At 38.7% G+C, this 15,601-nt stretch overlaps 1 protein-coding gene across 2 annotated transcripts in view; it reads right to left on the bottom strand.

The window, feature by feature from the left end:
- Nucleotides 1-9,056: 9,056 nt before the first annotated feature.
- The window catches only part of LOC125636836 (endoplasmic reticulum aminopeptidase 2), a 37,859-nt gene continuing 31,314 nt past the window's right edge, over nucleotides 9,057-15,601 (bottom strand). For both annotated transcript variants that reach the window (XM_048850567.2, XM_075128590.1), the window contains 4 exons: nucleotides 14,973-15,134; nucleotides 13,861-14,001; nucleotides 12,895-12,976; nucleotides 9,057-11,717 (listed from right to left, as the gene is read on the bottom strand). In XM_048850567.2, coding sequence (XP_048706524.2) covers nucleotides 11,574-11,717; nucleotides 12,895-12,976; nucleotides 13,861-14,001; nucleotides 14,973-15,134 — 529 coding nt within the window. In that variant the 3' untranslated portion in view covers nucleotides 9,057-11,573. The remainder of the gene's footprint in view (nucleotides 11,718-12,894; nucleotides 12,977-13,860; nucleotides 14,002-14,972; nucleotides 15,135-15,601) is intronic.

The raw sequence follows: 15,601 nt of genomic DNA, 5'->3' as shown, positions 1-15,601 counted from the left end.
GTTTAAATTGCTTTTAGCAGTCAATATATTGTTACATCCCATGGAAAAAATGATATCTCCAGCAACATGGGGCCCTGTAACACGAGGGTCAGGCGCTGTTTCTGTCCGGACCTAAAAGAAAAAGTGCTGACTATTGAATCAGCAACACTACTTGTTCTAACAGCTGGAATCTCCCTGGAGGTTTCCTGTGTAAGTACTTGCCCTATCTTGACCCATATTTAAATAAACTAAATCAACATTAATTACCTGGGCAGTAGACTCTACAGTGTTGGGATGCTACACTATATCAGATGGAGACTACGCAGACTTGTAATACAAATAATTTTGTCTTGATTGCTCTATCAATCCTTCTACCATCCAGGTTCCTCAATGAAACATCTCCTTTTCAAGTTCTGATAGTAGAATAATACATCCTTCTGAGACAGCTCCTGCTGGAAATCCAAACTGAAATCCCCATTTAGCCCAGCTTTATGGGCATACTGAACTTTATGCACCTGGATTGTCTGATTGAAGTCAATTTCCCAAGAAGTCACTGGGACTGCTCAGGTGCATAAAGTTCAACATGTGATTGTTTACACATGGTGGTACTAACTTGCAGCTGGGCAAAACTGGGCTGATAGAGTTTTTAATTTAATGCTTTCTATATAAGTTTTGTTTAGGACAAGGCTAACAAGAAAGCTGTCAATTAATTGTGCTTAAATTTTTTGTTCATAAGACTACAATTTCTAGAATATTAAAAAGACAAAAAATCCTAGGGATCTAAGAAATATAGACATTTTGCTTTACTGTAAACTATTTATAATCTTTGGTTTTAGTTCTAGTAATACAGGTGATTAGTAAAATTGATGGATGTTAAATTCTATCCTATATCAGATCTTTACTCCAATTGCCATAGTTTTGTATTATAATTTGAAACATAATCAGGAACTTGTCTTGCATCTGTTCAAAGTCTTAAAAATATATATATATTTTAAAAGCAGCCACAAATGGTTATAGTTCACTTTTGGAAGTATGCTAACCTTTAGGATCACCAAGCTCATAATTTTCTGCTATGATTAGTACATTTTAGAGCATATAAAGCTTAATACTCCACTTTTTTAAAACTGTAATTTTTAACGCAAAGTATAGCAATTATCATGGGACAAGGAGAAACCGTATGGTATGTTCACCTTTATTTGGCAGTCTTTGATCTGTGCTAACTTTATAGCTAACTGCCTTCCTCAGAGCAGCATAACTAGAAAATGAATGGTGTTTCCTAATAATGTTTGAGGCCCTGTTTCCCCCTCACAGAGCTTCAGAAGGTTCAGCTTCAAACACCAGCTTTCAAACATTTCCAAGGAAGCATGACTCAGATGCTACTTTTTTTTTTTTTTTTTTAAGAGGAGCAAGGGTGCTGTAAGATGTGAAGTGGCCCAATGGTAAGATTCCTGCTAACTTCTGTTGCAGCTGGATTAGGTCCTTTGTACAGCACATTGGAGGAAGCTACCCTGTGATGCAGTTAAGAGCATTTTAGCTGGGCAGCCTTCAGAGTTCCAGAGTTTTTCAGGAAGGGACTTTCTTCACCAGACTTCCTAAGGTGTACCAGGGAGCTCAGCTCCAGCCCTGGGACTCTTCTAAACTATGTTGGCAGCCAAACTGGACAAACTCAAGCAGTATTCCATTACCCACCTGCACCTTGATCCTGGGCACGACTCAAACCGTGCTGTTTATTCTGTGACATGATCAGTTTCTCTCATTAACCCAAGGAGAGCTTGTATTTAACAGTTAAATTGTTTTAGTCATATACTACATAACTTTAACAGCACAGAAACCAGAGCTGCTGCATGTTCTGCCCTGCATCCCTGAGCCCCAGCATGGAGGATGACCTTTTTTTACCTCTTCAGTCACATCCTTACACAACAGTAACAGCTGCTTTATATAAATAAGCCATTGTTATACATTATAAACCTCTATGTCTCACTTCCCCACAACCTGCTCTCCCATACTGAACACCCCAGGAATCATTCTTCCTCTTCTTCACTTCCTACTTTCTCTTTTTATTCCACTTTCAGTTCTTTCCTGTCTGGGGATCTGCATCCCTTTGTTTTTTGATTAATCATATAACTGTGTATTATACTTAAAATCCTGTAAAAACTTAATTAAAAATATGGGATAAAATTTTCAAAATCACCTAAGTGATTTAGAAGGCTACGTGTCATTATGACTTAGTGTCTAAAGATATATGAATACTGCAGTTAAACACCTGTTTGTGCTGGAGTCCAAGTTCTGGGATCCTGAACTGGGGGAAGGTCCCAAAGCATGGGATCCAGCACAAGCCTGAATGTCTGTCTCACAGTTTTACAGCCCGTTAGCCTAAGCCCCACAAGCCTGAGTCAGCTGACTCAGGCCAGCTGCAGATGTTTAATTGTAGTGTAGACATACTCTAGATCCATTTTGAAAATAGGACTCAGATTCCTAGACTATTTAGGCACTTTTGAAAAATGTACCCCTGATCTCAACAGTGAGACCTGACAGAGCAGTTTAGAAAAGTAAAACAGTAGAAATTGTGATAATCTTTAGGAAAAGGGAGATTGCTTGTAATTTTAAAGGGCATTTAAAATTGGGCAGCAAATAAAAAGGGTTAACTGGCATTCAATTTTTATGACCTAGCATATGTCAAGAAAGTGTATTTTAAGGAGGATGAGTCACAACAGAATGAGGACATTAAACACTTTATTGTAATGTGGACTACTTGGCAGTATATGCTGCTACTTACTATTTTTGTTGATGTCTAAAAAGAAATAAGCTATAATGAAAGTTTCTAGGTCTTGAAATTAAATCCAGAGATTTTCTCTCCCTCTTGGGATATTTTCAGTGTGATTTTTCTAACTCATCTCTAAATTACTAAGAGTCATTTACATCTCATTTATGTTCCAACAAGAAATAAAATGTGTGTATTGGCAATGACTTGTCCTAGATTATCAACATCTGCCTAAGTGCACACATCAATGACTTGTCAACTTTTTAGGGGGAAGAGAACTGCAGTAAGAAAACATTCTGAATGAGGCTGCTCCGTAGATTTCTAGAGGGGATCAGCAACATTAACTCGGGAGCTTTCCAAAGAGTTTTTAGCCTTTCTTTCGCAATCATTTTCAGCCTTATGGAGGTGATTTCCTCCTCCTTTTTTCCTCACAGTGAAACTTGGGAATCTTGAGAGGAATTACTTTTGAACCCAGAAAGAATTTAAAAAAACACATCACTTAGGAGCAGAGGACTGGTTTTACTGAAGTAGAGGCTTCTATCAAATGGAAACTCTAGCAAGAGTAAGTCTACAGTGGGATTTGCAAAAGCACTGAATGTGTTGGCCTGACTCTGCCCTCACTGATGCCAACTGTCACTGACTTCAACAGGAGCAGTCGCAGCATCAACTTTTGAAAATCCCAAGCATAGTGTTGGATGAGCAAACTTTTTTAAAAAGATAAGCTGTTTCCCTGGTTGATAGCCATAATAATACTTAGCACGTCCATAGAGATTTTCATTTTTAAAGGTCTTTAGAGAATAACTGACCTTCACAATTCCCTGTGAGGTAGGCAAAATTAGTATTATTGTCCCCTTTTTAGAAATGGGGAAACCGAGAAAAAGAGGTGTGGTGACTTGGTCAGCATCTCCCAGTGAGTCAATGACCATGTTAGTACTAGAGCTCACTCACATCATCTAAGTATTACTGTTTGTGCTATTATGTCAGAATCTAGTAATGTTAGTAATTTAGGTCTTGTATAAAAAAAGTATTTTAGCATTATACCTAAAACCTGAGAAGATGCCTTATCTTGAGCCAGTTTGTATAGCACCTAGCACAATGGGGCCCCAACCTGATTGCCCTCTAGGAACTACCACAGAATGAATGTTTAATGTGCCATAAGTAAAATGTATAGGGTTTCTGTCATAGAGTACAATGATAATAGTACTAATATGCCTCTGGAATCCTCAGTAGTGAAAGCTCAGCTTTTGTTTGAGCTGCATGAGACTTTGAAACAAGTCTCAACCAGAAATCTTTACAGTTTGTTGGACTGATGAGCAGAAAAATACAAGTACATACATAATTAAAAACCAGTGCATTTTTTAAAGCAAGATGTATTGTATTACAGTGCTACGTATATTTAAATAGAGACATGACAGTATCTCCTGGGAATGCCCACACCTGTTCTTTGTAATAGTATAGCAGACTACAGTGCTCTTGCTGCTGTGAAGATGTAGTTTCAAGGCACATCATATATTCAGCAGCACAGGGATCATGGTACAACCAATCCACCCATCATAGCAGTGTCCGTTAACATCTGCTAAACTGTCCTGTGTGTCATCCCAGAGCAGCAATGAAGCCAAAATGAACCACGGAAGGAGAAAAGACCCCCCTTCTGTGCAGAAACATTCCCTCTGGAATGCATCTGGAAGCATAAATTTAAAGTGTCTCTCTCAAGTCTTTTTCAGCTCTATTTTAGGTATAGATGTGCTATTTAGCAGTAACAGTCCTCATAGAATCATAGAATATAAGGGTTGGAAAGGACCCCAGAAGGTCATCTAGTCCAACCCCCTGCTCGAAGCAGGACCAATTCCCAGTTAAATCATCCCAGCCAGGGCTTTGTCAAGCCTGACCTTAAAAACCTCTAAGGAAGGAGATTCTACCACCTCCCTAGGTAACGCATTCCAGTGTTTCACCACCCTCCTAGTGAAAAAGTTTTTCCTAATATCCTGACTTTTCACTGCTGTGAATTTTCTGGCTTCCTATTAATCTCTCTGAGTGATCCATCTGCCATGTGTTGGCAGAGTTCCTTCAGAAACTAATCCTATAAGAAAGCAAATAAGGAATTGTACAAAGTCCAGGTCAGGCCATTTAGGAAAAGTGCAGTTAGCTCCAGTTAAACAGTGAAATTACTCTGCTAGATTTTTAAATCACCAAGGTGAAAAACAGTTTTACCATTTAACTGTCACCACTATTTTAAACACCACTTCAGCATTTGTGCTCCTTCTTTTGCTGCTGCTCTTTGTTAGCAGTGAGGTTGGACACAGCGACTGCGACAAAAGGCCCATTTATACTGCAAGTCTAATTATGCCAGTGCACGGTCGTCTGGCATAGTTTGGGGTGTGCGCGAGCACAGTTTTTTGCTCTGTAGTGTGGAGAGGACAACTCATTTATAGAATTGTATTAGGGAATCATTACAGCCTCGGTCATGGATCTAACAAAGCCTTCCTGTACACTCGCTCCACAACCACGTTTACAAACCCCACAGCTAGGCATGATTCTTGCAATTAGGGTGCTAACAGTTTGCTGGAGTAGTATATTTTGGGATGCTCCATGTAATAAAGCATTAAAGCCCGGTTTTGATTTTAAAAATGTAACAAAACTGTTCATCACATAGTGCCTATGTTAATTAGGGGAACAATATGTTATCACTTTGCTAGCAAGAACCTTACATAAATGTGTTTTTTGCCAATTGAACTGTGGTGAATGTGTCCTCATTCACACTTCTACCGTAACCAATCAAGCCATTGTGAAGTGAGAGGCTCTATTTCTCCCTTCTTATACCCAGAAGGTAGCTGTACTTGTTTTGTACAGTGCTGAGTACTCTGTCTGTACTGAACAGATCGTATTTAGTTGTAATGATGATAACACACACTTGCGGATAATTGGCAGTACAGTTGTTTCCATTGTTTGGTTCTCTGGCAGAGATCACTACTATAGAGGCTGAGCACATTCATGCCGAAGGTGTGCTGGCATGTGCACCCTCTCTGAGGTTTAAATCTCAGTGTAGAGAGTAAAGTTTTCATTTCTCCACATTTTATACACAGTCCAGAGGAAAATGAAACTCAGCCTTACAAGTAATGGGACAGATCCTCAGCAATTGTAAACTGGTGTAGCGCCACTGAAGTCAAAAGAGCTATGCCAATTTACACCAGGGAGGATGTGGCCCAATGTTGTAAAATCAAGGGCTTAAATACAATGCTTATTAGATTGGTGATTAACATTCTAAAATGATTCTTAAAAGCCTTGTACACTTTTTTTCTTTGGCAAGTGTATCACAATAATGAAATTAAAAACTAGCTGATAGGCCTCAAAATGTAACTGCAAATGGGGACTCGTCATCAAGTGAGTGTGTTTCCAAGAGGGTCCCGCAGGGATCAGTTCTTGACCCTATGCTATTAACATTTTTTTATCACTGAGCTGGAAGAAAACATAAAACAATCAATGGTAGTTTGCTGATGACAAAAAATTGAAGGAGCAGTAAAAAATGAAGATGACAGGTCCTGATACAGAGTGGTATGGATTGCTTGGTAAGCTGGGCACAAACAGGGGAATCACAAGTTGGAGAAGAGAGGTTATTTTATCTCTATATTTGGCACTGGTGCGACCATTGCTGAATGCTGTGTCCAGTTCTGGTGCCCACAGCTCAAAAAGGATTGTTGATAAATTGGAGAAGCTCAGAGAAGAGCCACAGGAATGATTAAAGGATTAGGAAACATTCCTTATAGTGATGGACTCAAAGAGTTTAACAAAGTTTAACAAAGAGAACATTAAAGGGTGATTTGATTACAGTCTATGCGTATCTATATGGGGAACAAATATTTAATAATGGGCTCTTCAAGCTAGCAGAGAAAGGTATAACACGATCCAATGACTGGAAGTTAAAGCTAGACAAATTCAGTCTTGAAATAAGGTGTGAATTTTTGATGGGAGTAATTAACCATGGGAAAAATTGACCAAGGGACATGGTAGATTCTCAATCACTAGCAATTTTTAAAAAAGATTGGATTTTTTCTAAGAAATATGCCCCAGGGATTATTTTGGGGAAGTTCGGTCGCTTGTGCTGTGCAGGAGGTTGGACTGGATAAACAGAGTGGTCCTTTCTGGCTTTGTAATCTTTGAATAAGAGAAGAAAAGAAAAACAGACTAATAAAACTGATCAACTCTGGATGCTCTGTGTTGACATTCTAGACTTCTGTTTTCTCAAACAACATCTATTCTTTCCTTCTCTCTGTCTGCTTGAGACCTATTTCACCATTCCCAGCATTTATGAAAAGTTCTTGTAACACTGTGTGCCTCAATCTTATAGGACTTATCACTGTGAGAGGTGCTAAGATGCAGCGGGAGCATCAGGAATGTTTGCTGCTCAGAACCATCTTGTAGGAAGGAGCCAAAGGCATAGTTCTTGAAGGAAGCTGAAATCACCTGACTAACATTAGCATTGCTTCTTAGCTTAAGCATGTCCCGGCTGTCCTAACCCAGCTATGGTTTATGGGGGAAATACAAATAGGAAGAATTTTAAACTAATCGAACCAATCTAGCAGTGTGTCCCCTCCACTCTTTTATATTGGTACTGGATTGTATTTCACCAGTACTATCATTTTTTATGATTTATGTGGTTTTGGATACTATATTCATTTTAATTAGGATGTACTTTGGGAGGCTAGGAGATGCCATAGAAACATTATGAATTGTTCTTAAAATTGTTGAAGCTGGTTTACCCAGGAAAAATGGCCTAATGGTTTTTCACTAGCTTAGGCCCTGGGAGACTCAGGTTCAAGTACCTGCTCTGTCACAGGCTTCCTGCATAACCTTGGGCAAGTCACTTAGCCACTTTATGTCTCAGGACAATAATAGTACTTCCTTACCTCACAGGGGTGTTGTGAGGTGTCAGACACTACAGTAATGGGGGGACAGAGGTACCTGAAACAGAATAAATAGCTTTGTGTGCCTATAAAGAACAAAAAGGAATTGTTTAGCCTTAACTAGTGCAGCATGTGGCATTAGTAAGAAGTGATGCAGCACATAGGCAAAGTTGCAGGAAAGAGATATTTTACAGAGCATGAATAGAGACCAGAATTATATGCTGAGAGTCCAGTGTTTGGTAGCAGTTTGGTCCTGGTTGCAAGCTTGAGCCCCCTGGTGACACACCGCATTGGGTTCCTCCTGGAACCTCACCATCTTTCTCCATTTGCACTCATCATATTACCCAGTGAATGATCAGATGGTTGTCTCATGCAGTGGTTGAAATACCATAGTGCAAATCAGAGTATCATTAGGACCTGGGGAAAGTAAAGCTGATGCTTTCTCTCTCTTGAGTTGTTTTATTCTACACAATAGCACAAGGATTAAGACAAGTGATATGGTAGATGATAACTTGTTTTTAAAAATGGAAGCACTGAGGTTTAATTTTTAGTAATTGTTTTTCGCTGATAATACTTTGACAGCTTTATTGTTCATGATAGCAAGGGCCAATGCATGAATTGTTTAGTTCATCAGACCCTTTTCCTGTGTTATTACCACTGGAAAAAAGTGCATCTCTAAATGGAAGAACATATTACAGTTTGTGTATAACCTTTCATATAAAAAGTTAATAAACAGGATCTCTATTTTACATTCACTATTGATTAATATCAACAAACATGGATTTATGGTGATATTGATCATTATTTTATATCAAGATCTTGGTGAAGATAAGGCTTCACAGGCAAACATAAAGACAAAGTATATGCTCCAACAGGCTCACAATTTAATAATAGACTCAAATGACTACTAAATGATAGCATACAATCGTGGGTGGCATTAGTATGTAGCAGCCCACCCACTCAGCTGAAGTAGGAGCAGTCACTCCACTAACTAGTTCTGCTGCAAATTACTGAGAGAAGCTTCATAATCTTTAGCATCCCCATGCTAGGAGAGAGGTTCCATAAACCCCATTGTGTGATTCCTAGCCAGAAAAGCAGCAGTTTAGGAGAAAGATGAGGGGGCACTCAAGGGAACGGGGTGAACTTTTGTGAGTACAGGCTAAGGTTTGTAAGCACCTCAAACGTACACATGAGGCTAAGTGTAAGTGGGTTTGAGAATCAATGAGATTATTTCACACAGCTCTACTCATCTGCTCTCCTTCCAGTTGCTGCACATATGAGCATCAACAGTTTCCAGATTTTGTTAAGTATGCCAGGAGGAAAGATTTTTTTCTGTTAGCCAATAATGGTGTGTCAGGAGTAATAGATTTTGAGAGTCTAAGGCAAATTAAGAAAAAACCACAGGCAAGCTGAAAGCATTGGAATTTGGCTTTATTCCAGGTCTCCTCCCTCATCACTCTCCTTTTCAGGAAACAGGGTATCCACAGTCAATCAGTGAAACACAGGGCAGAAATACAGTATCATCAGAACAAACTCTTATTAGCTGATTGGTGATTCTGTGTGTAAAAGACATGCCTAGCACCTTCTGAAAGCCAATTCATCTTTTTGTGGATGTCACATTTAGGATAGTAAATTTAAACTACAGAATCATAGAATATCAGGGTTAGAAGGGACCTCAGGAGGTCATCTAGTCCAATCCCCTGCTCAAAGCAGGACCATACCAACTAAATGATCCCATCCAGGGCTTTGTCAAGCCTGACCTTAAAAACCTCTAAGGATGGAGATTCCACCATCTCCCTAAGTAACCCATTCCAGAATATATGCAGGCTCCATTTACTATGTCTAGAAAGGCCAGTAATGATGTAAATTAGATGACAGATGAAACATGACATAAGCCTATATATCCTGCCTAGTCTCAGACATGAAGGAGATGATGCAACAAGACTAAGACTAGGCAAATGTAATGCTGTCAGGGAACTTTGTCTTGTTTTGAACCTGAGATCCTCATATCTTCTCCAACTTATGTCATTCTACAAATTGGACCTGTAGGATGATATAACATGGAAAGGCTGTGTGGTGTGAAATGAATAAAGCAATAGACAAACATTAATTCAGTGGTGATGGGCCACTGTCAGTAACTATTACTATAATATACTATTTCACTAGACAAACTGACAATGACCAAAATGAGACTGACTGGTGACAGCTTCCCACAAGCAAAGAGTGCATTTCACTGGGTGGGAGAAGCTAGTTGATGTTATTCCATCCTTCCCTGCCCCACATCCCAGGGGTGTTGTGAAGTTTAATTCATTAGAATTTGCAACTCTTTCAGATTCTCAAATGGAAGGACAAGTATTACTATTAGTGTATATAGAATGTGGCAAACACAACCTGTTTTAGGAAAAGAAGTAACAGCCCAAGGCTCAAATGCTGCTGTGGGGGATTAACAATGCTTATTAACCGTAAAACAGCCAAGAGACCCCAATCGGGATCAGGGCCCCATTATTATGGGTATTATATATACATACAGGCATTCCCTGCCCCCAAAGCTGACTTCATTGTGAGCTCTGGAGCCTTAGGCACCTTGTGAAAACCAGGTACATAATGTCTCAAGTTGGGTACACAAATTGAGGTACATAATATTAGTGGTCACTTCTGAAAATCTGGCTGTACAGCCATGGTATTTCTTTGCGTATGACAAAGATATCTAACAACAGCGGCAACAGATTATGCTTTTACAACAGTGAAATTGAGTTCATTCACAATTAAAATCTTTTAAACAATGCATTCATTTGTTGCAATCTTATAAATAAATTGCCACAAGTACACTTCACCTTAAACTCCAGCCTCTTAGGAAAAGGATCTTTTGTTAGTAAAATACTTTTAAAGCAATGTATTAGTCAGAAACTCTCTAAAGTACTACACTACTTGTCTGAAGTGCCACACTACTTATTCTTGAACTCCAAGGTTTGCTTTTGGTGCTTTTATATTGTTTGCTAACAGGCTATAAGAAAAATGGAAGGAGAAAAAAACCACACCTTTAGCACAGTTCATCTTGGCTATTCAGGATGTACAGAAAAAGAAAATACAAGCAAAGAAACTAGGGAGAAAATTTTTCCCCTCATCCTAGGGATGAGCTGAATTGATAACACATGTAGAAGAAGAACTACACTGTTTTCCCCAGGAGATAATCTATTAATATTAATTATAGCAGTAGCACCTACAGGCCCCAACTGAGATGAGGGTCCCATTGTGCTAGGCACTGCACAGACATATAGGGAAGACAGTCCTGCCTGGAAGAGTTCACAATCTAAATAGACAAGAGAGACATGAGATTGGGGCAGGGACATGATGCAACTAGTCCCAAGTCTTGCAGCAGGTCATTAGTAGACTCACTAATAGAACTCCAGTCTCTGAATTCCTGGTCAAGCATATTAACCACTAGACTATGCTGCCTCTCTGTCTGGAGAAAGTGTCTTGTTTGTTCTAAATTCCTCACCCTTTCTGATTCTAAACCTAACAAGAGAGAAACTACTAGTAAGCGGGTTATTCATGTCTCCTGTGGCCAGAAACCATAAAAAAACAAAATAATAATTCCAATAAACAGCAAGACAAAAAGGCATGGAAAAATTATGTACTCTACCTTTGTACCCATGTACCTATAATAAGACAGGTATTTACAGTATTACATTGTGACAAATTATTGAAACAGTTCACAGGCTTCACAATAGATCCTCTTTACTTAGCCTGTTCCGGATCAGAGAAAAGCTTTCCGGACATATTTGAGGTTGTCAACATAGCTATATTGTGCGATGGATGGAAAACTCCCCAAATATGCATTCCGACTCCTACATTCAAACGTGCATCACCACAGTGGGGAGTAAAAGGGAACAGTTAATCAAACTGAAATCCTCTCTGTTTTGGAGTGTGGTTTAAAGATTATTTAGCAGCCAGTTCCTTAGACTGTTGAGATTTCTTTTCAGCCATCTAATATTTTTTGTTATGGTTTCCAGCACAACTTCAGTGATTTTTAGCTGTGATCCTTGGTCCTCCAGAGACTTAAAGAAATGTTTCACCTAGGAGACAGGATACTCATTAATGCCTTGGGAGTTATTTTTCGGAGAAAGGTCGGGTTAACATCTCGCTGCATTTAAACACCTGCTAGGAAAACATAGGCCCAATAGCTGGAATTACTCATCCTGATGGTGGCTCCCTCAAAACTCAGGTGACATGCACTATGCTCTCCCACAAATCCTCTCACACCTTAGGCCAAGTACCCTCCAAAGAATAAAAATTAATTGTTAATACTAAAAATAAAACAAATATATATGTCTATTAAAAATTAACTGAAATATGTGGGCCATTCGCCACCCTGACCACTTGATACCCTTCCTTCAAGCACACAGAGCCCCACTGACTTTGGCAGGGCTTTGCTTGGGCACAGGAACTCAGATGGGTCTTCCTGTAGAATTGAGGCCATGGATTGGATGTTATATCCTTCCCCCAACCTTCATCCATTTATTGTTGTTGCTGCTGTTTTTTAAGATAGTCTTTGTAGCAAGGAGCATACAATGCCCTCCCACATGCCTGTGCAGCAACCTCAAGTATCAGCTCCTTAATCAGATATGTGGTTATGCAATGAACTGAACATGTTTTTTCCTCACATGAAACCAAAATATATAGACTACAGTACTGGCAATTACATGAATAGCCAAAGAATAAATCTCTTCCCATATGCACAGAAAAGAAATATGTGTAATACAACAAAGAGATCAAATACTTTTTCTGGACACTAAAATGTAACACACATAATATATGCAACTCTCTTCAATAAGTTACTTTGGAATGACTGCTAACTTTTTCAAGCTATTAAATGGATTTTCAACTTTAACTTAACTTTCCTTTTCATCACTGTAACACTGAAAGAGCACTTTCTCATGAGGGCTGTTCTGGACAGTTACGCATTTTTATTTCAGAGTAACAGCCGTGTTAGTCTGTATTCACAAAAAGAAAAGGAGGACTTGTGTCACCTTAGAGACTAACCAATTTTTTGAGCATAAGCTTTCGTGAGCTACAGTTCACTTCATCGGATGATGCATCCGATGAACTGTAGCTCACGAAAGCTTATGCTCAAATAAATTGGTTAGTCTCTAAGGTGACACAGGTACTCCTTTTCTTTTTGCATTTTTATTTGTTAGCTTAAGAAATATGAGACTATATATTACCAATAAGTATTAATAGAAAGTCACAAACCTCTTCTAGCTTGTCTTTGGAGGAAAAGTGAGATGTAGAGCCAACAATAATAGTTCTTATAGAAAAAGAGGCTAATTCAAACCTGTAAACAAGAAAGAAAAACTATACAGTAATATAAACAATATACCGATATCTGAACTGCACCTTGTATCAGTACAGAATTTCTTTACTAGTCTCTTTCTCGTATGTGAATATTTTTTAGGTAAAGAACTGGACATGTTCATGGAGGATAGGTCCATCGATGGCTATTAGTCAAAATGATCAGGGACGCAACCCCATGCTCAGAGCAACTTTAAACCTCTGACTACCAGAAGGCAGGAGTGGAAGACAGGCGTGGGTAACTCCGTAACTGCCTTGTTATGTATGTTCTTCATGAAGCTCTGGTACGGGCCACTGTCAGAGACAGGACACTGGGAAGATGGACCTGATCTGACCCAGTATGGCAGCACCTTTGTTCTTATGAAGTTACACAATCAAATTAAAAATATTTTATAAACATATATCCTTAGCCATATGGATTTATAGCCACTGTAGACTATCAAACTGAAAGTGTTTTCTACTATCTAATTTGCTTTTCAGTATTTATGTTGTTTGAACTTCTCTCCATTTCTTCCAGAGGGACTATAAAAATAGACTAGTCAGTTTCAGCTTGTTTCTAGTCAGTTTCTAGCAGCCCTGTGCAAGCATGGGTCCTGTACCACAGCTTGAAGTGCAGGGCACATGCTTTCTCTCTAATGAAGAAAGACAACCACTACTGTGCTCATTAAATTGTCCCCAGAACCTTCAGGGTTACTTCTTTAGATCAAGGTGTAGGAGCTAGTGCTTTTAGGGACAACTTCCATAAATGTATCATATATAAAAAATAAGATAAGTGTCTTCTCTAGTGGAATAAATTATCCCTCTTTACACTCTTACTTGTCAGGATTTGCCACCAATGGTGGCTAAAGTAGATAAGCAAATACCAACTTTTTAAGAAGTCTGTTCCAGTTTTTTCTGACAAAATTCCAAGCAAGCCCCTGTCCCTCTGGATTTCTGGCAATAGCATGAAGAAGAGCTGCTAGATCCTGAGTCTTGATAACCTCACCTTCCATGCCCAGCTCAATTAACCTGTACAAATTAAAACAGATCAGACAGCTTCAGCTTGTTTCTACTCAGCTTCTAGGAGGTACTGCTAGACCACTACTTAATGCACATTTCCTTTTGATATTCAAACATGGGGACTAAATATAAAATAGGAGTATGGAAAATAATGTGTAGGGTGACAGTTCAGTGCTTTAAATATTAATTTGCAAGTTAACTAAGTGGTGCTACTATAACTTTTTCACATTATTGGAATAACTATACCATTGGCTTGTAAGTAATTGATTTTGATAGGGGCTTCTGCATAAAACCTAACACGGTAAGGCCCATAATCATCACGTAAAATGAGGTTCTTCTATTTTGTAAGAGGACTATTGGTTGCTCAGTAACTTCCAGCTCAAATCTTCTCAATTTACAAAGTAAAATGATTTATTTGACTTGCCAACCCTGTAAACCCAGAGTGTTATCTGAAAATCCTGGTGGAGTCTTTTTGGCTATTCATCCACACTAAAGATTCTGCATTCTGTAATTTTGTTGATGATATGCAAGCCAGAATAGAATCGAGCTCACTCTCCTGGAGCAGTATTGGCTCTGGAATGCTAACAAAGACTTGTTTTAGTCACTAATGTACTCAGACCTGACTGAATACAAACAGGAAACACATCTCTTAAGTGAGAACAATTCTTACATGGTCACTTTTCAGAACAGAACTACACTTCAAAGGATTCAAATTTCTTTGTTGCATGTACTGTATACATAGTATCTCAAGAGCTTCTTTCTAATGGCCTTTCATGTGTCATCAACATCAGGCCAAGATCCCTTAGGGTATCATCTCATCAATAATTATTTAGGAAAGTGATGAAGTAAATAAAAAAAATCCAGTTCCACATTTTCAATCCGTTTCCCACTACTGTTGAGATTCTCACGATTCCATAGCGTGTTAGTGAAGGAACTTGGTATTGTTTTGTATTTAATAATTGAGCAAAGACTATTCTTACTTTGTCAGTTTTTCACAGTGCCTGCTGGTTGTTAAAGCATAGAGGATTTTGTTCTTTTCTGCACCTGACACTGAGAGACTATACTGCTTCAGTAGATAATTCCACCCTGCTATTGTCTGTGCTCCAACTGAGTAGACCGTCTTCAGAACATCTGCTGGAAGGCTGTGGCATCAAACAAAGAAGGGGAAAGAGAAGGAGGGTCAAATGACTTTTGTAGCCCTGGGTAGCTCTTTATCCTTTCTGTCTACACAGATATACAACATTCCAAGAGTCATACACCAAGTGTGTTTACAATTTATCTTTCCCAATGCTCTCCCATAAAGCTGCACTGAAGGACATGGTAATGGTCAATTTTAGGGCTATGCAGCATTTTCTGTAATTTTTTTTCCTGCCCATTTTCATGTCCCTGAAATTTCACAAGAAAATTATTTGGTTGCAAAAACATGCAAAATCGAAGATATTCATGTTACCATCTTAAAACAATTTGGGCCAGTTTTTTTCTGAAAGCATGAAAAGATTTTTCATGAAAATGGGCCAGTTTAGAATTTATTAAAAAAATTAGAAAATGCTTAGAATTTGGAGCATTTTATAGTATATTGTGAATATTTCACACATCTTTAGTCAAGACA

Source organism: Caretta caretta, chromosome 5 (assembly GCF_965140235.1).
Source record: "Caretta caretta isolate rCarCar2 chromosome 5, rCarCar1.hap1, whole genome shotgun sequence".
Lineage (NCBI taxonomy): Eukaryota > Metazoa > Chordata > Testudines > Cheloniidae > Caretta > Caretta caretta.
This window is presented reverse-complemented; position numbering and strand designations above follow the sequence as displayed.